The sequence below is a fragment of the Stegostoma tigrinum genome, chromosome 2 (assembly GCF_030684315.1).
Source record: "Stegostoma tigrinum isolate sSteTig4 chromosome 2, sSteTig4.hap1, whole genome shotgun sequence".
Lineage (NCBI taxonomy): Eukaryota > Metazoa > Chordata > Chondrichthyes > Orectolobiformes > Stegostomatidae > Stegostoma > Stegostoma tigrinum.
In genome coordinates this window covers 112,988,972-113,014,497 of record NC_081355.1, presented here as the reverse complement: position 1 = coordinate 113,014,497, position 25,526 = coordinate 112,988,972, and the positions used below count along the sequence as shown (strand labels likewise).

General features: G+C 42.3%; 1 protein-coding gene across 3 annotated transcripts in view; it reads left to right on the top strand.

The window, feature by feature from the left end:
• Positions 1-6,316: 6,316 nt before the first annotated feature.
• Positions 6,317-25,526, top strand: part of abcb4 (ATP-binding cassette, sub-family B (MDR/TAP), member 4) — a 107,179-nt gene continuing 87,969 nt past the window's right edge. The window contains exons 1-4 of one of the 3 annotated variants that reach the window (XM_048552762.2): positions 6,317-6,519; positions 10,137-10,233; positions 10,924-10,972; positions 22,106-22,256. In XM_048552762.2, the coding sequence (XP_048408719.1) occupies positions 10,145-10,233; positions 10,924-10,972; positions 22,106-22,256 (289 nt within the window). In that variant the 5' untranslated portion in view covers positions 6,317-6,519; positions 10,137-10,144. Of the gene's footprint in view, positions 6,520-10,131; positions 10,234-10,923; positions 10,973-12,531; positions 12,679-22,105; positions 22,257-25,526 lie in introns of those variants that run through there. The other 2 variants (XM_048552753.2, XM_048552768.2) reach the window with 2 other exon arrangements.

The following is a 25,526-nucleotide window of genomic DNA, read 5'->3' as shown; positions in this document are numbered from 1 at the left end:
GTAAGTGGAGGAAAAGGGAAATGTGTGACTACACGGAATAGTCAGAGATGTGCTGTGTAGAAGTCAAAGTGTTAAAGTTGCAAGGCCCCACCTTTCCTGACCTAATGAGATCCTTATACCTTTTCCAATTCTGTAGCTGGGTCCTTAGCACTGCATCCTCAGTTACACCTGTTTCATTTGTGTGGTTGGGCTCTTCCACTCGTTCTGAGGAAACAACATGTGCCTTTAGCTCCAGAGACATCAGAGAAAACCTTCCCACTTCTTTCATTCATTTCTCCCCTGGCACATGCCCTCACTGTAAAGTTTGCCCAAACTGATTCTGACTCCTGCCAAGGTCCCGTTAATTTGACAGATACAGGATAGTGTGATAGTAAAATAAATACATTCCTCACCCATTGTTAGCACCCAGCCCTTACCTCTACTATCAACAAGCTGTCGGCTTAGATCACATTTCATCCAGTGTTGCCAAATGCAGGTAGCTAATTTAGATCAGAAAAGTGCAGGCTGCAGGACCGTATTCAATGAATTTCTCCCAATAAGAAATATACTCCAAATAATGCATTCGACATTTTTCCTTTTTTAACCAATTCATTCATGATACCTACTACCATGGGCATGCATTGTAGGCTTTTTTTTGTTCAACTTTATTGACAGTTTTCTGGAATTCTGGTTATACCATAATTGAAGCCATCTAAATCTTCACCACCAGTTCTTAAGTTCGGTACATGCGTCTACTCCTTAACTTTGGAGGATATAGATGGAGAAAAAGGCCCTTTGAGCCTGTTCTACAATCAATCATATGAACCTAAATGATACAATATTTACGGTGGATACCGCAACCAGTGAAAGCGTGGGATATATCAGAGACCAAAGGGGCAATGTGTTCATGGAGCCAGTGGATGTGGGTGAAGTCTTACAAGAATACTTCCCATCTGTATTCGCAGAGGAGAAAAACATCATTGCTGCGCATATCAGTTGGGATGGTGAGGTTCAAGAATACTTTAAGATTAAAAAGGAGGTATAGCGTTAAAAAGGAGTTATAGTGAGCATAAAGGTGCATAAATCGCCAGGGCCTGATGAGATGTATCCCAGGCTGCAATGCAAGGCAAGGGAGGAGATTGCTGGGGCTCTGGTGGAGATATTTAATTTGCTGGCAACAGGCTGGATTAACAATCTGGATGTGAATGTAGATGACTTAATTAGTACATTTGCAGATCCATGAAAATTGGGAGTGTGGTTGATAGTGAGAAGGATAGTCTCAGGCTACAGCCTGATATCAATCAGCTGGTAAAATGGGCAAAGCAGGTGAAATTTAATCCTGATAAGTGTGAGGGTGACACATTTTTGGAAATCTAATAGGGGAAGAGTGTAAACAATGAATGGTAGGGCCCTAGGGAGTACTGAGGAACAAAGGGCTTTGGTGTATAAAGTTCATAGGATTCCTGAAGGTATCAGCACAGGTATATAGTATCATAAAAAAGGCAAGCAGAATGCTAGCCTTCATTAGCTGGAGCAAAGAATAAAGAAGCAAGAATGTCTTGTTACAACTTTATTAAAGATTGGTTCGACCATGGGTGGAATGTAGTGTGGGGTTCTGGCTGTCGCACTATTGGAAGAATGTGATTGTGCTGGAGATAGTGTAGAGGAGACTTACCAGGGATGTTGCCTGAGAAAGAAGGTCTTGGTTATGAGGAAAAACTGGATAGGCTGGATTTGTTTTCCCTGGAGCAGAGGAAGCTAAGGTGGGATTTTATAGAAGTATACAAAATTACGAGTGGCATAGAGAGAATAGATTGTGAGAATTTTTAACATATGGCAGATATACCTAAGACCAGAAGCTGTAAGTTTAAGGTCAGGAGATCTGAGAACCTTTTTCACCCTCAGTGTGGTTTTTGTATAGCGTGCACTGCCTGACTGGGTGGTGTAGGTGCGTTGGAGCAGAGGGAACGGAGGGCTGCACAACATTTGAGAAGCACCTAGATGAGTATTTAAATTGCCAGGCTATGGACCAAGTGCAGGTAAGTGGGATGAGTGTAATCTGATGTTTATTGGTTGGCCGAAGGGCCTGTATCTATGCTGTGTGAGTCTGGCCAAATAGTCTTTTTCTGTGCTGTGGATCAGTAAGCAAAGGGTATCCTAAAGAAGACTGATCAGTCATAAAAACTCCTGCCTAAGGACACTTCAATCCCAGTACTGGTGACCAATGACTGACATGTATCTGTCACTTGTGTGCAGCTTCTTGACTTGTGAACTCCCTTGTTCACAGCTCTGCCCGTGTTGCCTATGTCTTTTTCTAATACAGTCATAGGATGAGGGTATCAGTGGCTAGACCACCATTTATTCCCCATCTCCAACTGCCCTCTGGATAGTTGAGTCATCCATAGTGTTGTGGGTCTGGAGTTACATGTAGGCAAGCCCAGATCAGGATGGCAGTTTCCTTCCCTAAAGGAAATTAGAAAACCAGATGGGTTTTTCTGACAACTGGCAATGGAATGGAGGTCATAATTAAATTCTTAATTCCAGCTATTTCTGTATTCAAATTTCACCAGCCGTTGCAGCAGGATTTGAACTCAGGTGGCCAGAACATTACCTGGGTCTCTGGATTAACAGTCCAGTGAAAATACCATTTGGCCATTGCCTCATGATTATTAGATTTGGTGGATGGGGTCTGGTAGGAGCCTCAGTGTGGTGACCTCGGGGATGTTTCCCAGTCCACTTCACTATAATTGGTCGGTGGTTAGATTTTGGTGACATGGAGAACTGTGATGGACTTGGCCACATTACCACTGCGCCCTTCTTTTGACATTGAAGCCACTGAGAGGCACAATCTTTCGCCTGCCCTTGAAGATTTTGGACCACACTTAGTCTGGCACCTCCCCATCATGTGAACCCTGTTACGTGCTGCCACAGGCTGCTCCACCGGGAGCAAGGAGCCATCACTTAAAAGACAAGCCTCCGATTGTGTCAAGGTGGGCATCTACAGGGAATCATTCCTTTATCCTTTGCCTTATTTTCAAATTCTCTCCCTCGGTTCAAATTAAACCAGGTTTTGGCATAATGTGTGGCTTTTTAGCGGTTAACTATATACCTTCATTCTAAATCCTATAACGGCCTTTACTACCAACAAACCCAGCAACCGCCTCAATCTCTCCATCCCCTCACCCACTCCAACCTCTCTCCTGCAGAAGGTGCAGCCCTCCGTTCCCTCCGCTCCAATCCCAACCTCACCATCAAACCTGCAGACAAGGGAGGCGCAGTTGTATTATGGCGCACTGACCTTTACATTGCTGACGCCAGATGCCAACTCTCCGACACCACCACCTACCGCCCCCTGGATCACGACCCCACCCCCGAGCACCAAACCATCATCTCCCAAACCATCCATAACCTCATCACCTCAGGTGACCTCCCACCCACAGTCTCCAATCTCATTGTTCCCGAACCCCGCAACGCTCACTTCTACCTCCTTCTCAAAATCCGCAAACCCGCCTGTCCTTGTCGACCCACTGTCTCCGCCTGCTCCTGCCCCACTGAACTCATCTCCACCTATCTGGACTCCATTTTCTCCCCCTTGGTCGAGGAACTCCCTACCTACGTCCGTGACACCACCCATGCCCTCCACCTCCTCCAGAACTTCCAATTCCCCGGTCCCCAACACCTCATTTTTACCATGGACGTCCAGTCCCTATACACCTGCATTCCCCATGCAGATGGCCTTAAGGCCCTCCGCTTCTTACTGTCCCACAGGCTCGACCAGTCCCCCTCCACCAACACCCTCATCTGCCTAGCCGAACTCGTCCTCACCCTTAACAACTTCTCTTTCGATTCCTCCAACTTCCTACAGACAAAGGAGGTGGCCACGGGTACCCGCATGGGCCCAAGCTATGCCTGCCTCTTTGTAGGTTACGTGGAACAGTCCCTCTTCCATACCTACACTAAATCCAACCACTTCCTCTGTTACATCGATGGGTGTATCGGCACCACCTCATGCTCCCAAGAGGAGCTCAAACAGTTAATCTACTTCACTAACACCTTCCACCCCAACCTCAAGTTCACCTGGACCATCTCCAACACATCCCCACCTTCCTGGACCTTTCTGTCTCCATCTCAGGCAACCAGCTCGCAACCAATATCCATTTCAAGTCCACCAACTCCCATAGCTACCTGGAATACACTTCCTCCTGCCCACCGTCCTGCAAAAATTCCATCCCCTATTCCTAATTCCTTCGCCTCCCCCGCGTCTGGTCCCAGGATGAGGCATTCCACTCCTGTACGTCCCAGATGTCCTTGTTCTTCAAGGACCACAACATCACCCCCCCCCCCCCACAGTGGTCGAGAACGCCCTCGACAGTGTCTCCCGCATTTCCCGTGTCTCATTCCTCACACCCGCACCTGCAATAACCACCAAAAGAGAAACCCCTCGTCCTCACACACCACCCCACCAACCTCCGGATACAACACATCATCCTCCAACACTTCCGCCATCTACAATCCAACCCCACCACCAAAGACATTTTTCCATCCCCACCCTTGTCTGCCTTCCGGAAAGACCACTCCCTCCGGGACTCACTTGTCCGCTCCACACTTCCATCCAACCCCACCACACCCGGCACCTTCCCCTGCAACCGCAGGAAGTGCTACACCTGCCCCCACACCTCCTCCCTCACCCTCATCCCAGGCCCCAAGATGACTTTCCACATCAAGCAGATGTTACCCTGCACATCTGCCAATGTGGTATACTGCATCCGCTGTATCCGTTGTGGCTTCCTCTACATTGGGGAAACCAAGCGGAAGCTTGGGGACCGCTTTGCAGAACACCTCTGCTCGGTTCACAATAAACAACTGCACCTCCCAGTCACGAACCATTGTAACTCCCCCTCCCATTCTTTAGATGACATGTCCATCATGGGCCTCCTGCAGTGCCACAATGATGCCACCTGAAGGTTGCAGGAACAGCAACTCATATTCCGCTTGGGAACCCTGCAGCCCAATGGTATCAATGTGGATTTCACAAGCTTCAAAATCTCTCCTCCTCCCACTGCATCCCAAAACCAGCCCAGCTCGTTCCCGCCTCCCTAACCTGTTCTTCCTCTCACCTCTCACCTATCCCCTCCTCCCACCTCAAGCCGCACCTCCATTGCCTCCCTCGTAACCTCATCCCGCCTCCTTGACCTGTCAGTCCTCCCCGGACTGACCTATTCCCTCCCTACCTCCCCACCTATACTCACCACTATAGGCTCCATTCCCGCCCCTTTAACTTGTCAGTCCCCTCTCCACCTATCTTCTTTTCTCTCCATCTTCGGTCCGCCTCCCCCTCTCTCCCTATTTATTCCAGAACCCTCACCCCGTCCCCCTGTCTGATGAAGGGTCTAGGCCCGAAACGTCAGCTTTTGTGCTCCTGAGATGCTGCTGGGCCTGCTGTGTTCATCCAGCTTCACACTTCGTTATCCTTTGCCTGTCCACCTTCTTTTCTCTCTGAGCTCCGCCCCCCCCCCGACATCAGCACAAATACGTCCGTTTCTTCAGTGCTATCAGTTCCAAAGAAGGACTTGAAACATTAACTCTAGTTTCTCTCCATAGACATTGCCAGATCTGCTGTGTTTTTCCAGCAATTTGTTTCTGTTCATTTCAGATCTCCAGCATTTGCAGTTCATTATTTTATATTACTGTAAGATCCTTACCCACTTAACAAAAAAAGGCAGAAACAAATCAATGCATCTTAGTTTTGCAATTTTCAATTGTTGATTGACATAACTGAACAATTTCTTTTAGGGACACAGGGCTATATATTTTTAATCAAGTCTGGCAGCATCGATGGAGAGAGAAGTTAACACTTGTTGAGTCTCTCCAACGCTGGGCTCTTTTTAAAGTTCAGATATCCAGCAGCTGCAGTATTTTATTTCTAACCTGTTCGGTCATGTCAGTTTACAACTCCGGAGCAGGTGAGACTTGAAACCAGAACTACAGAGTCTCCAGCTCTCGATATTCCTGGTGTGGAGGGGTGCTTCCTTAACAATTAGCCATGGGCCACGTCCTGGCCTAAAGCCAGAAGTACCCATTTCGCAGGAGAAATTACATATATATGTATATTTTTTAAAAAAAAGGTCTGATCCGAGGACCATATAGAGACGCACAAGTTATCTATTAGTAGGCGAATTGGAGAAATGCATCTTACAGCAAACAAACCACGCTGCTGCCACACGTTAACAGGACTGGCTACACAATTACCAATCAGAGTCACTGGGGAGACTAACTCTGCCTCCAAGTTGAGAGCAGTGAGCTGATTCGTGAGCACTGTCAATCAGGGCCACCCATCTGCTGCAACAGGCAAGATTGTCGGGATGAAAAGCCGGTTAGCGTTTCATCTTATTACACATTGGGCTGGCAATCAAAACCATTCAAAGGTCATTGTCCTTGAGGAACACACCCTTTTTTTATTCTTGCTGTCATTGAGAATATTTCATAGTGGATTTTCCTTTAACCCCGCTCGTCCACTCTGAAGAACCCGTTCGCCGGGGGGTGAGTAAAAGCGTGTTTCATTTCTCCTTTCGCAGGGTAAGCTAAGGAAAGTCATCTGTCTGATTATTGTTGACTCATTATGCAGAAGTTGCTGCATTTGAACAAACAAAATAGGAAATTGTTTACTCGAAGTATGATTGAGATCTACTGTTACTCACAGGAATTTTTTTAGGCATAATCGTTTGCTATAGTATAAAATGGCTAGGAATCAAATATATGTTGGCAATTTCCCGTCTGCACTCAAAAACTGCTGAAGCTCCCTGCCGTCTCAATAGCACATGATCCAACGTAACGTTGTGAAGTAATGGGGTGGTATGGAGCATCTTCCGTTTGCTTGGAAGAGTGCAGCTTCAATCACTCAAGTAAATTGTGCACCACTATCTAGCCTTCGTCATCACTAGAGCTCTCCAACAAGCACCAGGACATTGCTTGGCTGGTGATGAAAAGGGTTTTATTACCTGTGAAATCACTCATGCATGCCCAGGCTTCTGCGCCACCACACACTGCCCTTGAAGCAGCTGCTGGTAGGTTTGAGACTGTCACACATCTCCTTCTGGGATGTGCCTTTGCAAGGGAAGTTCGCAGAGAGGTGCGGTGGTTTTGTCAGGGTTCATCCAGAGCAGCTCTGTGACACAGGAGTCTGTGCCATGGGATGTACACCGAGACAAACATCGACTGTGCATGGAGGACCATTAGATTGACTAATAAGGTGAAAGACTGTCTTTGGTCTGCCCAGAACGTGTCAGTCTTCTAGAACAAGGAGTTGACCCAGACTGAATGTTGCAGACTGGCGCATTCCAAGGCCCAGGACTACATGCTGAGGGACGCTCGGGGCAGCTGCCACCAAAGCGCAGCAGGGAAAGACCACCCTCGGAGGTCTTTCTGCTGAAGTTAAATGGGGTGTGTTCGCTTATCGTAGAATCATCATAGAACCCCTACACTGTGGAAACAGGCCCTTTGGCCCAACAAGTCCACACCAAACCTCAGAGCATCCCATCCAGACTCATCCCCCTATAACCCACCTAACTGACACACCGCTGAGCACTACAGGCAATTTCGCATGGCAATCCACTCAGCCTGCGCACCTTTGGACTGTGGGAGGAAACCGGAGCACCTGGAGGAAACCCACACGGACACAGGGAGAAAGAGCAAACTCCACACAGACAGGAGGTGGAATCGAACCCAGGTCCCTGGCGCTGTGAGGTAGCAGTGCCAACCACTGAGCCACCTTGCTGCCCTTTTGTACCCCCCCCCACCCACCCAGCAATGCCTAGTGTCTCAAATGTATGTAAGTGTAGTCTTGTACAAGTAAGAGATGTCTTTGAATTCAGCAGATCTAGCAGCATCAGTGAAGAGAAATCAGAATTAATTTTTCCGGTAAAGTGCCCCTACCCCAGAGGTCTGAACCAAACTGTTAACTCTGATTTCTCTCCACAGACGCTGCCAGACCCGCTGAGTGTTTCCGGCAGTTTCTATTTTTGTTTCTGATTTCCAGCATCTACAGTACTTTTGGGTTTATTTTAAAGAAATGCCTTTGGTTTGTTTGTTAGATAGTGTCAAACTCCAAAGCTTGCTTGTTTGTTTGTTTCTTCATATGCTACTGTATAGAATCGAACTGCTTTAGGGACAATGTATATAGAGATATTTGAGGAATAAAGCATATTTTGGAGATTTTAAAAAATCCATTCAGCTTGATCTGCACACTACACATCATCTTAAACAGTCGCTCGCTCCATCTCTGGGGCATCTGTTTCTACCTTCATAAGATATACCGCTGCAGTTTTCTATAGCTTCACAATCTCTACCATTTGGAAAAGTAAACACAGCCGAGAGCATTGCTTGTAAGTTCCCCTCCAAGGCACTCACCGTCCTGATTTGAAACTCTGATTCACTTTTGCTGTGTAAAAGCCCTGGAACTGCCTTTCCACTAACTCTGTTCAGATGCTTGTCTTGAATAGAATGCAGCAGCTCAAGGTGGGTCACTAACCACTGAAGAACGATAAGGAATGGAGAATGAAAATGCCACGGACGAATAAAAAAGAGCTGTGCATTCTGTCATCGACACCATCTTACATGTACATATAACTGGGGCAAAGCATCTTAAGGACCTCGATCTCAGTTGAGAATTTTAATGAATAACCAGATGATGAGTGATATTTACAGATTTATAAAAAATATTAATAATGCAAATTCATTGTGAGCAAACTTGCCTGCTGTCAATGCACCTGCAGATATTTAAGAAATGCAGCCATTGGGACATGCATGAGTCCTCTGTTATGGGATCATCTCTATTTTGAGTACACATTGAGTATTTTGAGGTGTGAGGGCTCATGACATTGTAGGTAAGTTTGGAGGGGAAATGTATGCAAATAATTTACAACAAATACAACCAATTGGGCTATCTAGCCTATTTCATCAAGTCAAGGTGTAAGTTCTGATTATCGTGATCACTGTGTCACCATTCACCTCCCTAAGGTGGCCAAAGAATTACCTGGGAGAGGTAAATTAGAAAGTCAATACAGGTCAATTCTAGTGAATCAAATGGGGACAGTTACTTCTCAGCATTTCTGCTAAGATGGTGGCAGAGTGGGGTACCCAGGTTGGATCTCATCTGCTCCAGTGGCTTTTCTTTCTTTTTCTCACTTTTTTTTCTTTTTAAAAAATTTTTCTTTCTTCTTACCTTCTGGAGGTAGCTGCGGCGATGGCTGCAGCTGGAGGCCCAGAGCAGGGACTTTGGCAGTCAGCCCCTGGGAAGTTGGTGTGCCCCGGGCAGAACTCTGTCAGTCAGCAGCCTTGTGGAAGTGGCTGGGGGGCCTGGAGCAGCTCCACAGTGGGACTCTGGCAGCCTATGGCGATGTGACCATTGAGCTCTGATGATGGTCAGCAGCAAGACGGCTGCATGGAGGTGTGGGGATCGAGAGATTGAGCCCAGTGCAGGACAGAGATCAAACCCTGCATAGGAGAGAGATCTAGCCCTTGTGGGGAAAGGCCAGTGTGGAGTGACTACAGGTCCATGGCTAAAGAAGGACTGTAATTTGTAACCTTTATTTTTATTTCGTGTTTACTACTTTATACCAACAAGAACTGTAACATGAAACTTTTAACATTGCTTTATCTTCCTAAGATTTTGTACCTAGGATGGCACCGTGAATAGTAACATTGCAAACTTTTCACTGTACTTGAGTACAGGTGACAATAAAACCTAATTCTTATTCAAATATGGTGTGTAAATTGTTCTTTGCATGGTAAAGCACATTGTCAATAATGTGCAAGTTAAAAAAAAAGGCAGTTTAAATAGGAAACTACTCCCAAACAAATGGCAAAACTGAATGATACAAGAGAACTTTTGTTGATTTTTCCCATTTTGCAAGTTTTGCTGATTTTAGATGTTGAATTCCTGCCCGTTCTGCTTATGTACGGTGTACAGGCCAAAATTTGTAAAGTGATTAATTAAATCTGTTGAGGCTAGAGAGTGGAGGTGCACTCCAGATTTGCTAAGAAGCAAATAGATTTTCTATATTATTTTGTGAAGTTCTCTTCCATTTTGCATTTTAATTCTTTAATTACACACTAACATATTTTAAGTTGTTTGATGAAGTGGTTCCATTCTAGAGCAGGTAAAGAGATGCCGAGCCAATATATGAAAAGCAGCACAAATGAGACCGACAAAAAAGAACATGATGTTCCTACTGATGGAAAAGTTGAGAAAAACAGGTGAGAAGCTCCACGTGAAAGCTTATGGAGATTTACTTCCACCAATTCTGCAGTTGTATCAGTCACATGCAGTTATTATGCATTTTTTATTTAATATGGTGATTGCATGACAAAGTATTCAATTAACCAAGTCACTGACACATTGAATTTTTATTGCAACATCTTTTCCATAAAATAATATCTTAGTCAAGCTGTACTTTATAACTGTTCAGCTTACTAATGTAGTTGCATATTAATAAATATGTACAAAACTGATACACATGAATTCTGGTCTGTGATTTTATGATACATGGTCAGAATTCTCAATTTGTTTTTTTGGTGTAAAATGAGCTCAGCTATTTGTCCAATGTAATTTGTACTTTTACAAAATATTTTAGGAGCATCAATTGAAATAAGAAGCCAACTTTATACATTTTCTGAAACTTTGGTTGACTAATAAGATGAAATCTAATCTTATTTGTCAACAGTGTTGAAAATAATGGGAAAAATAATGATTTAGGATAGTTATGCCACAATTTATAATTATGAATTAAAAAGTGCTTTGATTTTGCATGAACTTCATCTTCCTTTAATGCAAAACACATAGTTGTGGCTGATTGTATAGCACAACTGTTCTGATACTAGTTTTAGAAACATAAAGCAGGAAAGGATTCTCACAGAATCTAATAATTATAATTTGTTAATTTATAGTGAAACAAAAGAGGAGAAGAAGCCTAAAATGGTCAGCCCACTGGCTTTGGTAAGAGACATTTCCATGATTTTCCAAACATACTATATTTTTAGGACCTGATGAAGTGCTAAATATTATTAAAAGGCCCAAAATGCAGACTTCATGAAGTGTACTTATCGACCTGAAAGAGTTTTTACATGATAATGTTATCTCTTATGTGACCTTGAACTCTCTTTCAAATTGGAAAGTGTTATTGCATGGATATTTACTTCACATCAGGTGCCACTTCCGAATCTGTGAAACACAAATTAGGGTAATTATACAGTTACCTATCCCCTCTCTACCTCCCCACCTACACTCACCTCTATAGACTCCATCCCCGCCCCTTTAACTTGTTTGTCTCCTCTCCACCTGTCTTCTCCTCTATCCACGTTCGATCTGCCTCCCCCTCTCACCCTATTTATTTCAGAACCCTCTTCCCCCTCCCCTCTTTCTGATGAAGGGTCTAGGCCCAAAACGTCAGCTTTTGTGCTCCTATGATGTTGCTTGGCCTGCCGTGTTCATCCAGCTCCACACCCTGTTCTCCATGATTCCTGTTTTGTCAGCAACCATGACTGTTGAACCTTCTGTGAATTGTTACTTCAACCCTAGCCTCTTTTTTTTTTACTATAATCATTCCATTATTGTTTCTTTGTTATCAAAAGAAACTGCTGTTAAGAACCTTCTATCTATATGAGATGATAGATATACTGTAAATTCCTTGGCACTGGGATTTTAAAATAAACCATTTATAGATGAGGCCCGCAGCTAAGAGTCAACCACATTGCTGTGTGTCTGGAGTCACATGTTGGCCAGCAGTTTCATAGAACATAGAACAGTACAGCACAGAACAGGCCCTTCAGCCCACAATGTTTCCTTCCCTAAAGCATATTAGTAAACCAGATTTTCTTTCTGGTCACCATTAGACTGTTAAATCCAGATTTTTATTGAATTCAGATTCCACAATTAGATATGGTGGGATTTGAACCTGGGTTCCTAGGACATTGTCAGGGTCTTTGGACTAATAGTCTAGCGATAATGCCACTAAACAATTGCCACCCCCAACTTTCCACATGATGCACTTTTGCTGATGGCTGAAGAAATTAATCTGTGAGAGGGAAGTCCTGTTGTAAGTGCAGCATTTAAAAATGACTACCAGTTAGTACTGCAGTTTATTGTTTCCTCTTAGCGAGCTGTTGTAGACATTGATGGTAACTAATAGTCTAGGGACATTGCTGGCCTACAAAGTGATGCTGCCTTTTCTGTGCTTTTGGCTAATGTCTCCCACATGTGAAAATCGATTGGGGTTTTGTTTTTGGCCTTTGTGTTAAGCCCGTAAGCTTGTTTGAAGTAGAGCTTTGAGCAGCCTACTTATCTTCTGGCTTTGTTTACCTCGCCCTGCAATATGTCCTTGAAACTGCATCTTCCTTCCATCCTGCCAACATGCCCAAGCTAATGAAGCTATCTCTTTGTGATGAGTGCTAGCATGCCTGAGAGACTTGTCTTTTGAGAAAACTGTGTAGCGTTCATGATTTTATCCTTCCTTGCGATGCTGCAAACATTAAAAATAAAAATTCTTTTCTTGATAGCAATAAGTTGTCTAGGCTTCACAGCCATACAACAAAGTGCTGAGAACTCAGGTCATGTAAACCAAGATGTTGGACCTTTGGTGCCTGACCTACTATGCATGTTACCTCCTTCATCAGCTGGAAAGGCTTGGAAAAGACAATACCAACGTAGGTGAAGGGGCGAAAGAACATAGCCCTGTTTTGCTCCATTCATCATCCTGAAATTGTCAAAAGTGGTGACATCACAATATACATTGCAGTGCATTTTTGTTGATGAAAGGAATGGATATGACTAAGGAGCATTGCTTGACAGCCAATTTTCTCCACTTTCACCACCCTCTCATTGTAATCGTCCCAGTGTTGTTTCTTTGTTAACATAAGAAACTGCAATACAAAATTCTTCAGCTCTCTAGATCGAGCATGATTACAAAAATAAGTGTACTTAACACTGTGCCTAATTCTGGTTTCTGGGAGTAATTTACATTTGACTGTTCTCTTTCTAATTTGGAATAGTCTTTGTTTTCTTCTTTCAGTCACTGAAAGTTTTCTTTCCGACAATTTTAGTTGTCCTTTATTTTGCTGTACACTTTGCTTTTACCTTTCTAATTCTTTTAAATTTTATTTACAGTTCTTCTCTTTGTAGATCCAGCTACCAACTTCCGTAACTGTGTTTTAAGGTTAATTGCTGCAAACAAATGTCTATTGCCTTTTGAAGGTCAAAGTTTTCTTTGCTGAAAAAAAGTCTGCGTATGGTTTCCTGTGATGTAGACCACAATTCTATGTTTGCCATGGTAATACAGGATGCTGCATACTTTCAAGCTTACTCCATGTTTTCAAGCCCTTTGCCAATTAGTAAATCAGCTATTTTGGCTTTTGAATTGACCTTGTATTTATGAATATCTAACGTAAGTTGCATTTTCGCTGGCATGGAATGATCTTTAAATTTATTTGTTCAGTAGCTTGCTTTCTCTTGTTTTTGGATATTGTTCCCAAGAGGCTTCAATTGTTCTTCTGTAAACATGAACAATAAAGTGTTGAGAGTCCTGAAATGTTTATCCCTTGAATACTCAGGTGTGGTACTATTTGTAGCACCAATAAGTAATTGAACTTGCCAGTCTCCCTTTAAGCAAAATTCAAATGCTCAAGAATATTTTAGTTTTAAAATGTTTTGGAAATAATAATATGTTTAGAAATAATGCTGGTGCTTTTCCTTCCGTTCATGTTCTAGTCAAACAAGTTAGCCCACTGTTTCCAACGTTATACATTCCCTTCCAACTTCACATGCTCCATTGGCTTTGCTCATTTTTGGCATTTTCATTCTGACACCGTTTAATTGAAGACCACCGAATGGTTTACTAAAGTGAAAGCATTTAGAAGTATTCAGTATTCTCTCATAAAACAAGCAATCAGTTTTTAACAAGACAGTGATAAAGAGTTTCCTGTTAAACTATCAGATGTACCTCAGTTATGAAAAGTGTACTAACGGGAGAGATCTCTAACACTAGACATGCATGTATTACCACACGTATCACATTGAAAGGCACGTGACTTGGATAGATAGAGTCGCTCTATAAAAGACCATAATCAATGACAATATGACAGAGTGAATTGTCAGTATCACTTCTGCCTTTGGCAAACTCAGGCAAAGATTCTGCCATGCCTCTGGTAGTCAGACTTTGCAACCTCAAAATCTCAAACTCATGGGAATCGTGCTGCCATTGTGGTTTGCCAGAGGCTGTCTTTTTCCAGGTGTTGGGCAATATTGCAAAAAATCACAGTGGCATTGAAGATGACTCTTTAGCATCTCGTCTGCACAACATAGAGGTTAGGTTTGGGAATCGTCCAATTAGCTACATGAACACCATGATTAGACTAAAACAATGAGATCTTTGATTATAGCCTTAGTTCCAGTTATACTGAGGGTATGGGTTTTGGCAACTTTTCTATCGCTAATGACATTGTATTGGAAAGGTGTTACTGCACCAAAATGCCTGAGCAGTGGGCAAATTGGCATGCAGAAATAACTAGAGGAGTTGAAGAGTTGTGGGAGGAATGGATTTCAGTTCATGGGGCACAGCACCAGTGCTGGGGTAGAAGGGCGCTATTCCAGTTCACCCTTCACTTAAATGAACAATGCTGAGACCAATGTTCAAACGAATTACATAACTAGGGCTATGGCGAGCATTTTAAATTACGTGGTGAGGTCAGGGAGAAGTTTTGAGCAGGGGAAACATAATTATAAAGCGAAAGGATATGACGGCATTTCAGGGCAAATGTTTTGGTAGTGGTATGCAGATTGAGACAAAAAGGGACAGTGAAGTCAAGCATAAATAAAGCAGCAAATGAGATTAATTAACTCAACAAATAGAGATGCATTGGTATGGTCTTACAGCCATTATGGAGGCATCATTACAAAGAGATCGTAGCTGACAGCTAAATATTTAAGTGTATGTATCCTTTTGAGAGTTGGCATTAATATGTTGGCAAGAAACGATCTCGGATCTGGTGACAAAGAATCAGTACAGGTGGAGGGAAGAAAACACTAGTGCGAATAGTCTTTCGGCCCTTAACTAACTGTAGGATAGGGAATAAATCAGAAGATAATGAAGTCTAAACAAGAAGACAGTTTGTTAATTGCTCATGACTTCAATCTTCATGTAGATTGGGAAAATCAAATCCATGAGGAAGAATTCATAGACTGTATTCAGGATAATTTCCTGGAACACTATTTCGTGGATCCAACCAGGGATTAGCTATTTTGGATATGGCAATTGACAATGAGGCACGTTTAATCAACAATCTTAATCAGCTTCCTCTGTTTAAAGGAGAGCAAACCCAGTCTATCTAATCTTTCTTCACAACTACATTTTTTCCTAGGCAATGTTCTCATTGATATCCCTGTGCCCTCTTTAGTACAATTACATGCTTTCTGTAGTGAGGTGACCAGAATTGCTGCAGTACTGAAGTTGTTGCCTATCGGTGATAATGGGAACTGCAGATGCTGGAGAATCCAAGATAACAAAGTGTGGAGCTGGATGAACACAGCAGGCCAAGCAGCATCTCAGGAGCACAAAAGCTGACGTTTCGGGCCTAGACTCTTCATCAGAGAGGATGATGAAGGGTCTAGGCCTGAAACGTCAGCTTTTGTGCTCCTGAGATGCTGCTTGGCCTGCTGTGTTCATCCAGCTCCACACTTTGTCATCTTGTTGCCTATCTAATGACTTGCATAGTTCCAACATAATATCACTTCTCTGATATCTTAAACCTTGGATAATGAAGGAAAGGATCCCATATGCAGAATAAGAGATCATGGAGGGAACAGTGTTCATAATGTGGTAGAATTTAGGTACAGTTTGTTTGAATTGGAAACAACTGTGCTAAATTTAAATAAGGGTAATTACATAAAGGATGAGGGCAGAGTTGACTGGAGTGGATTGGAAAAGGAGCTTAGTAGAAAAGACAGTTTATGAACAATGACAGACATTAAGAAAGCACAATTCATGACTCACAGCAAAGATCTATCCTTTTGAGGATGAAGAATTCTAAGAAGGGGATAAACTAACCATTTTAACCAATGATGTTTAAGGATAATATGAAAAATTGAAAGAACTATCATACAATGGGTCGATGTTTAGTGGAAAATAAGAGGATTGGAAAACTTTTAAAAGCAATAAAAGATTCTTGGAAAAGAGGGAGAAAATAACAAAGACAAACCAGCAAGTAACATCAAAATGGATGGTAAGAGCTTCTTTAAATATATGAAAAGTAAAAGAGAGTCAACAAGTGAACATAGGTACATCAGAGAACAAGATTAGTGAAATAATAACAGGAAGCCAAGAAAAAGCAGAAGAGTTGAACAAATACTTTGCATGAGTCCTCAGGGTAGACGGTATCAGTGGCATTCCGAAAATTGTAAATAATGAAGGGACTAAAGCAATGGGGTGATGGAAAAAGCCACAGAAAGTGCTATGGAAATCAATGGGGCTAAAGACCAATAAGTTCCTTGGACTTGATGAGATAGATTCTAGGTGTTTGAAGGAAGTAATTGTGAACAGATAGTGAATGCACTAGTAGTAATCTTCCAAGAATTCTTGGAGTCTGGAAAAGTCCCAGAAGATTGGAAAATTGCCAATCTTACACTGTTGCATTAAAAAAAGGAGCTAGACAAAAACAGCTAACTATAGGACAGTCAGGTTAACATCTGTGAAGAGAAATCAGAGCTAACATTTCAGGTCGACTGACCCTTTCAATGGATGCTGCCAGACTTGCTGACCTTTCCCAGCAATTTCAGTTTTTGATTCTGATTTACAGTATCTGCAGTTCTTTCAGTTTTTAATTAGTTAAAATCTGTCATTTGGGAAAATATTTATGTCCTTATAAAAGACATAGAAAAACATAATATAAACAAATAGCAACAGAGTGGCTACGTGAGGGCAAATCATGCCTGACTAAATTTTTAGAGTTCTTTGAGGAGGTAACAAGCAGGGTAAATAAGGTGGAACCAGGGATGTAATATATTTGGAATTCCAACGGCATTTATGAAAGTACTGCACACAAGGCTGCTTAATATGATAAGAGCACATAGTGTTGGGGTAGTACACTAACATGGATAGAGGATTGGCTAACCAACAGAAAATAGAGATTTGGGAAAATGGACACATTTTCAGGATTTCAACTTGTTACTGGAAGAGTGCCATGGAAATCAGTACTGGGGCCACAACTATGTGCTATTGCTAAGTTTCCATATGACTCAAAAACAAACAGGAAGGCAAGTAATAAAGAAGCCACAAGGTATCTGTAGAGAAATATAGAAAGGTTAAGTGAGTTGGTAAAGACTTGACAGATGGAAAATAATATTGGAAATTGTGAGGTTATGTATTTTGGCAGGTACAGTAAAGCAGCAGTGAATTATTTAAATCAAGAAGGAATGAAGAAAGCTGCATTAGAGATTTGAAGATTTTAGTGGATGAATGACAAAAAGCTTGTGTTTAAAATTGTAGGAAAATAGGGAAGGTGTGTGGAATGGAATTTATTTCAAAGGGAATGCAGTATAAATTAGGGAGGCCTTGCTGAAACTTTATAAGGCACCAGTCGGACTACAGCTGCAATAGAGTGGACAGTTTTGATCCCATTACGTAAGGAAGGACTGAATGACATTGGAGGCAGCCCAGAGAAGGGTCACTAGATTAATCTCAGGCATGGAGAGGTTTTCTTATGGGAAGAGGTTGAGCGGGTTGGCTTTCTACTCATTTAGGTTTAGAAGAATAAGAGTGACCTTATTAAAATGTATAAAATTCTTAGATGGCTTGACAGGATACATGTGGAGAGGTTGTTTTCTGCTTAGGGAGAGTCTAGGACTAGAGGGCAAAAGCTCGGAGTAAGGGGTTATCCATTTAAGTTTCAGCAATGAGGAGGAATTTCTTGTATGAGCGGATAATGATCTTTGGAATTCTTTACTGCAGAGGGCTTTCCAGGCTGGGTTAGTAAGTATAAGCATGGCTGAGATAGACTGATTCCTCAACTGATTAAAAATCTGAGGTTATGGGGGAAAAGCAGGAGTGTGGAGTTGATGATTATCAGATCAGCCATTATCTCATTGAGTGTTGGAGTGGATATGATGGGTCAAGTTAATTATTTCTTCTCCTACATTCTATTATCTCTGCAGTTGAGCGATCATTCGTGGTGTCAATGGAACTGATCAAGTTGCTGATTGTGATAAACATAGCACATCATTGTAGTGACTTTTGTTAGCAGACTAATTCCTCATTCCCACCACAATCCCTGCTTGAGTTTCCCAAAGGCAGAGGTGATTTTGCCAATCCAGAGTTGCAATCCATAGACTATGATCTTTGTTGAAAGAATGATCATGGATGAATGCACTTTTACCATAACCTTGAGTAAAACATAATTGTTCATGTCATGATGTCCAGACAAAAACTGGACCATGATTTTAGCCTGTTTTAAGTTGAGGATAAGGCTCTGCAATGTGGTTGAATGTGTATGAGTGATGTGTCAGCGTGTGGCAAAGATAAAGTGAACTGGACAATCATAAAAATACTGTATTTACAGGCTAACATAGCACAATTCCTACAGGAAGGTACAATCATTTGGAAAACTACAGATGACTGTTTGTTACTTCTATCAATCAGTTCTATGCATTTTCAGAGCAGCCATGATCTAACTGCATTGCAGAATACAAAATCAGCCAGAGTTTGTAGAATTAGTTCTGTCTGTAATGTGTGAAAATAAGACCAATTCTTAATTACTGTACATCGTGCAAACTGTGACATGCTATGTTTGGGCTGTTTCTGAAGGACATTCCAGTATCATATAGCGCTGCCAATTGGTGACACATGCAGCTTCCTTTGGAGAAATGAACAGTGTTTGCCGAGGCAAGATTATTTTACCATGGAAACGTTCATGCCAGTGAAACAGCATGGCAGAACTCTTTGACATTCGAACTTCCCTGAACCAAGCTTTCTGCAGTTATTTTGCTTCTCTTAAAATATCAGTTTTGAAAATTTGCTGGAATGCCTATGAATTACTGTGGCATCCAAAAAAGGGCCATGTCTGTGAGCCTTTTAAAGATCCTCCCAATTGAATGTCTGCCATAATCTCCCATTTCATTTGATGGCTCCTCATTTAGCAAAATGGAACTGCATTTTCCCTTCCGCTTTGCAGATATTCTTTGAAAGCCTCTTCACATTTTCCCTACAATGTCCATTGATTGTCTACTAAAACAATTTGACCGTTTTCTACGAATGAATAATTTTTAAAAATCCTGCAAGTATTGTGTCAAGAAAAAGTCAACAGTAATGTGATATGGCAGTTTTGTCTCCTTCCAAGCTGGAAAATCAGAGGAACCTTATGCTTAAGCAATTCATGCTGATGACTTGTATGATTTTAGCAAGCTAAGCTTCAGCAATGCTCCAGCACATAATTGGGAGAACATAAGCAATGGAGACAGTACAGGGAATCTTCATTAAATTGATCCCTGGGATGAATAAATTTGGTCTGTATCCTTGAGAGTTTAAGACAGTGAGGCTCTCTCATTGAAATATAGATTATTCTGAACAGGCTTGACAGAGTGAACGTTGAGAGGTTATTTTCCTAAGGTGGGACATCAAGACGATAGTGGGTACAGTATCAGGGGACAGAGTGATTAATTAGGGCTGAGACAATGAGAAATTTCTTGACTAAAAGGATTTTGAATCTTTGGAATTCTCTGACCTGGCAGATTATGGATACTAAATAACAAAGTGTGGAGCTGGATGAATACAAGAGGCCAAGCAGCATTTTAGGAGCACAAAAGCTGACGATTCAGGCCGAGACCCTTCAGCATCTAGACCCTTTTTCTGATGAAGGGTCTAGGCCCGAAACGTCAGCTTTTGTGCTCCTGAGATGCTGCTTGGCCTGCTGTGTTCATCCAGCTCCACACTTTGTTATCTCGGATTCTCCAGCATCTGCAGTTCCCATTATCTCTGATACAAGATTATGGATACTGCTTTGTTAAATATAGTTAAGGCTGAAATAGATCCTTAGGCTGTTAGTGAATCAAGGGGTGCATGAACAGTTGGATAAGTAGACGTGAGGCTGAAGGTCAGCAATGTGCCATAAATATGTGCTTTTTATCAAATAAACATTTTTTAAAAAAATCATCAGCTGGAAATCCAAATTAAATATTTTAAAAACAGACCTTAAAAGTGACCTCAGCTTGGAGGAAAGATGGTTACCCAATCTTCATCATTGTACCTTCTGCATTCAAATCCATTGGGTTGGAGACAGCAAAGATCCATCAAGGATAATGATCAGGAGAATGTGACTAAACCTCATACCCAGGGTGCATTATCAAGACAGCTCACCACCTCTTTTTCCAGAGCAGCAAGAAAGGGCAATAAATACTGTTTCACTGTTCCTCTGTTGCTGCCCCGCCTGCTGTGTTCCTTCGACTTCACACTTTGTTGTCTCTGACTCCAGATTCTGCAGTTCTTGCTATCTTGGCAAAAAATACTGGCCTGGCCAGTGAAATCCATATCACACCTCATGAACGAATAAAACAAAAGAATATCCGAGGTATTCGATTGGTGCAAAGGAACAAACCAGCCTAATTAATTGGACATTCAAGAACGGGTTACCTAGACATGAATGCTGTCATGGCTCACTGAGGTAATGTGTTGGAAATCAAGCCCCACTGTTCCCAGAGTTGTCACAAATATGCAGAATTGATTAAACCACTGAATTACACAATTCTACCGAATATCTAATTCAGATTTTTCGTAAACAAGAAATTTAAAGCAGTTCAGTTGCAATAAATAGTTGTCCAATGGTAAGAAAAAGAAATGAATTGCTAACCTGTAACTTTACATTATAAACTTTGTCCCTTTTTTAAAAAAAAAATCTTTTACCCAGACAGACAATGCGGCAATAAAAGATGTATAAGAGGTGGGGAAGGAAAACAAAATGTCAGAAGCTCTAGTCTGGATCACAGAAATTGAGTTGTTTTCTTTCAGCCTCCTTTTGACTCATTCCAATTCTGAATGAGGAGGATGTTTCAGGCAGTAGTGAAAGTGATTGAGCATGTGGGAGGTGGGGACAGGAGTAGAGGTGGAGTGAGTGTCAATAGACAATAGGTGCAGGAGTAGGCCATTCAGCCCTTTGAGCCAGCACCACCATTCATTGTGATCATGGCTGATCATCCACAATCAGTGTCCTGTTCCTGCCTTATCCCCATAACGCTTGATTCCACTATCTTTAAGAGCTCTATCCATCTCTTTCTTGAAAGTATCCAGAGAGTTGGCCTCCGCTGCCTTCTGGGGCAGAGCATTCCATATATCCACCACTCTCTGGGTGAAGAACTCTGGGTGTCATGTGTCGGAGAGAAGATTACTTGCTTTGGCAGAGAGAAAGACATTGACCTGCTTCCTACAGTATTATGCATTCCTCCAGGTGGCTGAGGCAGCACTGATCTGCGGGGATCCTCAGACTCAGCTGGCTTGGTCTGGTGCTGCCACCTCTCCTCCTGGTCTGGAGTGGAGAGGACATTCAGCCTGTGCATCACCCCTCCAGCTGGACCCCCAGGTTCCAGCCTATGAAACGGGTTGACAGTTTCGCCGTGGATGCCACGTCCAGGACAAATGTTAGGAACCATTGGATGAACAGTGCACCTGAACAAGCAGTAAAATGGGTGCATGTGATGCCGGTCGTCCTTCAGATATCTGGTGAATGATGTGTTGATCTAGGAATGGAGCATTATAAGATGGGGATAGAATCAAAGGTGAAGTATTGTAGGTTGTTACTGAGGTGCATTTGGTAAGATTTGGATACAAATCCTGCTGGGTGAAAATCCCTCCAAAAAACTTGACGCAACTCATACTGGCCAACAAAACATAAGATTCATCCTTACCTCTCAGTAAAAAAAAATTATGCCATGGTTAGTAAGCATTGATTTAAGCAATGTCATTTAAATTGTGAGAGTTGAATTTTGAGAAGCGGATTGCTGTAAACTTTGAATATGTACCTATTCAATGATTAAAACAACAATATGAATGTGCTAATGTGATTTTGCATTGTAAAATAACATAAACTCTCTTTTTAGTTTCGCTATGCAAGTTGTACAGACAGACTTCTAATGGTGTTTGGTAGTGTTGCTGCTTTAATTCATGGAGCTGGAATGCCTCTCATGGTCATAGTATTTGGACAGATGACAGACAGCTTCATCCACAATGAAATTTCGAAAAACCTCACAGGTAAATGCTGAACTTTACTAGGAGTGATTACTTTGTTCACATGATATAATTAGATAGCAACCTCTTTCTGGAAGAGAAAATGACTGAAGTTTTATTATCCTGTAGTTGTAAAATGTCCTGATTCGAGAGGAGCCACTCTGTTACTTGCGATTTAATACATTATTATTTCACCTCAGGGTATACCTAGACATACTTATTTCTCTAGACCTTCTATTATTCTGTGCAACTGATAAAGTTTATTTAAAAGTTACAGGTGCAACTCCTTATTTTGATATGTCCCAGAAGATGCATTAACATTAATGTTTGTTTCATTGTTCGCAGGGTTTAAAGTAACTCGTGTTTTTTTTGTTTCTTTTGATATTTGTCAGATATTTTTAGATGACAATGGGAAAGGTTTTTATACTGGGATTTCTAGTTTATGTTGTTTTCCATAGTGCTAACAAATCTGTGCCAAGCCTGGTATCACCCTTAAAATTTGTCACATTCTTTTGACTAGCATGTATGAACTGTCAACCCTATGCATCAATTAAACATTCATCCCACTCAGTAGAGTCCCACAAAGTCCCGACATTTAACTCCGAATGAGGTCGGCAGCTTGCTGAATGCTTTATGCTTTTGTTGTGCAACATCTTCGGAGCGATGTCCTTGCATGACCCGTGGTCATCATTCTTCCTCAACAATTCGTCCACACCAGTGACCTCAACATATAATCGTGCCTACTTTTGGATCAACTGTCACCCCTCTTTCAGCCTTTCAAAACATTTTACCATGGGGCTCGTGGATACCTAGGATTTATATGCTGCAGCCAAGTTGCAGGGGCACCCACACGTCCCATACCTTTGCACAGGCTGCATTCTGTGGTTCTTTGCTTGCTTTGTCAGCGCTCACTCACTTTGCCATTACTTAGAGCTTGCCAGCCACTGCATACCACACCTTGCTTTTTTAGTGTGCACTCATTGACTTTTTATTTTCATATGTTTACACTTTTGGGGAGAAAGAAGTTATCAGTGAGATAGTACATTAATATCGCATGGTGGTACAGTTAAAAAACTCTGTCAGAATAACATATCAGAGTGTTTTGTGGTGAAATCTCTCAAGATACCCGGTAGGTTGAAAGGAATGCTGAGGGGCCTTCTTTAAGCCTTCAGTCACTGGGAGGTATTTCTGTGTGTGTCTAGACAGCTAGGTCATAGGCCTGATTTCTGAACCTGCTCTGTGGCCGGCCGTATTGGCTTGGAAAACTCAGGCATCACCCCCAGGGCCTTTAGGCCCAGGCTTGTTTGAGAGTTTTGTATCCAGTTGCAGGCTTTCCCTTTTCCTGCTGCAGGCTTTGGGATCACTTTGGTGCTTGAGACCTGGCTTTTTGTCGTGATTATAAACATGTCCATGGAGATGCCTTTGTGACAGATCCTGTATGGTATTAATAACATTGGTGGACTTCTCCATCCTCCAGTCCAGCTTACCAATTGCCTATGACAAACCTGCTAGTTGCTCCTGTGGCAGTCTGTGCACATTGATGATGTCATTAATGGTCAAGAAAAGGGGATTTTCTTGTGTTTGATTTCAAGCAGTCCTCTGAGTATCAGAGACTCAGGTCGTTCTTCCTGTCCCTGCTGCAGACATAACAATGATGTGCTGACCAGATTGTGTACCAGAGTCTAATCTGGATAGAGAACACAGCAAAGTGAAAGTCTCTGAGCTGGTGGAGGGTGCAGGTGAAAATTTTATTGGTGCATCCTCTGATGTGCAAGTTACTGACTTCCTCCTCTGGTGAATTAACTGTATTATGGGTATGACGACACAAAGGCAGACTAGGAAGATATTAGTCAAGTCACAGATAGTTGCCAACAGCCTGCAGAGTGATTTTAAACTGTGTCAGAGCTGTCAGGGAATAGGCCTTCTCCATTCCACAAATAGGAAATGAAAGATCATGCAAGGCAGCAGCTTCCAAACCGGAAGTTGACACGTCCTCAAGCTGATTGGAGTTTGTGGATTGTTTGAGTAGCCACACAGCTTCAAGCAAACAGTGACTGTGTTCCCATCCACCAACATTGTCAACCCGTTCCCCTGCTCCCAGGACTTATTTGGGTTACGTACTTAAATATATGCCTTGGACCACCCAGTTAAAGTGAAAACATTTCAGGTTCAAAAACAGGCCTAAGGCAATTATACTAAGAATGTCATGTATCTTTCTTTGTTCCTAGACTATGGGTATCGCTGCAAATACCAGCATTTGTTGCCAATCCTAATTGCCCTGAAGAATATGTTTGTGAATTTCTTAAACCTTTGCTATCCATTAGGTGTAGATACACCCATAGTACTGTTGGAGACTGGGGCTACTTGATTGGGAGCTGGGGGCTGGGTTAGTTTAACTCAGTTGGCTGGATGGTTGGCTTGCAAATAGGTGGGGGTTCATCCCTCACACTGTTTGAGATTACCCTGAAGGACTCTTCCTCTCAACCTCTCCCATTGCCTGAGGTGTGGTGACCATCTGGTTAAATTAGCACCAGTTGTCTCTAATAGTGCAGCAGCTGTATGATCTGGTAAGACAGTGACGACTTGATTTGACTTGTCGTGGTGGTGGTGGTGGGTAGGTGTTGGGGCAGTTCTATGATTTGACCCAGCCGTGATGGAAAAATTACAATATACTTCCAAACTGGGAGTGACTTACTGGGGGAGAAGGTCCCTTACCCCCACTGGCCTTGTCCTTTTTGTTGCTTGGGACTAATTGCATATGGAGATGGCGGCTTCATTACCTGTGCTGGACATGACAGTCATCAATGCACTTCTGCAGTCCTGACCTTTTGGTATGGGGAAGCTCATTGAAACTGCTAAAGATGACTGCAAGTACAGCACTGTCCTGAAGAGCTACTTTGACAGCCTAGGGTTAGGATGATTGACAGCCTAGAGTTGAGAATCCCCTTTCTTCATGATAATAATCAACATCGCATGCACACTGCAGCCTTGTTAATTCCTTATAATATTGCACACAGTGCAGAATAAGGCAAAGGTTGTATCAAGTGATGAAATTTAGATATGACCATAACGGACTATGTCGTAATATGACTTGTAGTTGTGTGCAGGAACGACTGGAAATAACACGTTTGACTTTTGATTCCAAGTTCTGCTTGTAAAATTACATAACACGCTCACCAAAAAAAATGCTGTCATAGGTGCTTTTGAGATAACAAGGTATAGAGCTGGATGAACACAGCAGGCCAAGCAGCATCAGAGCAGCAGGAAAGCTGATGTTTTCGGTGTAGACCCTTC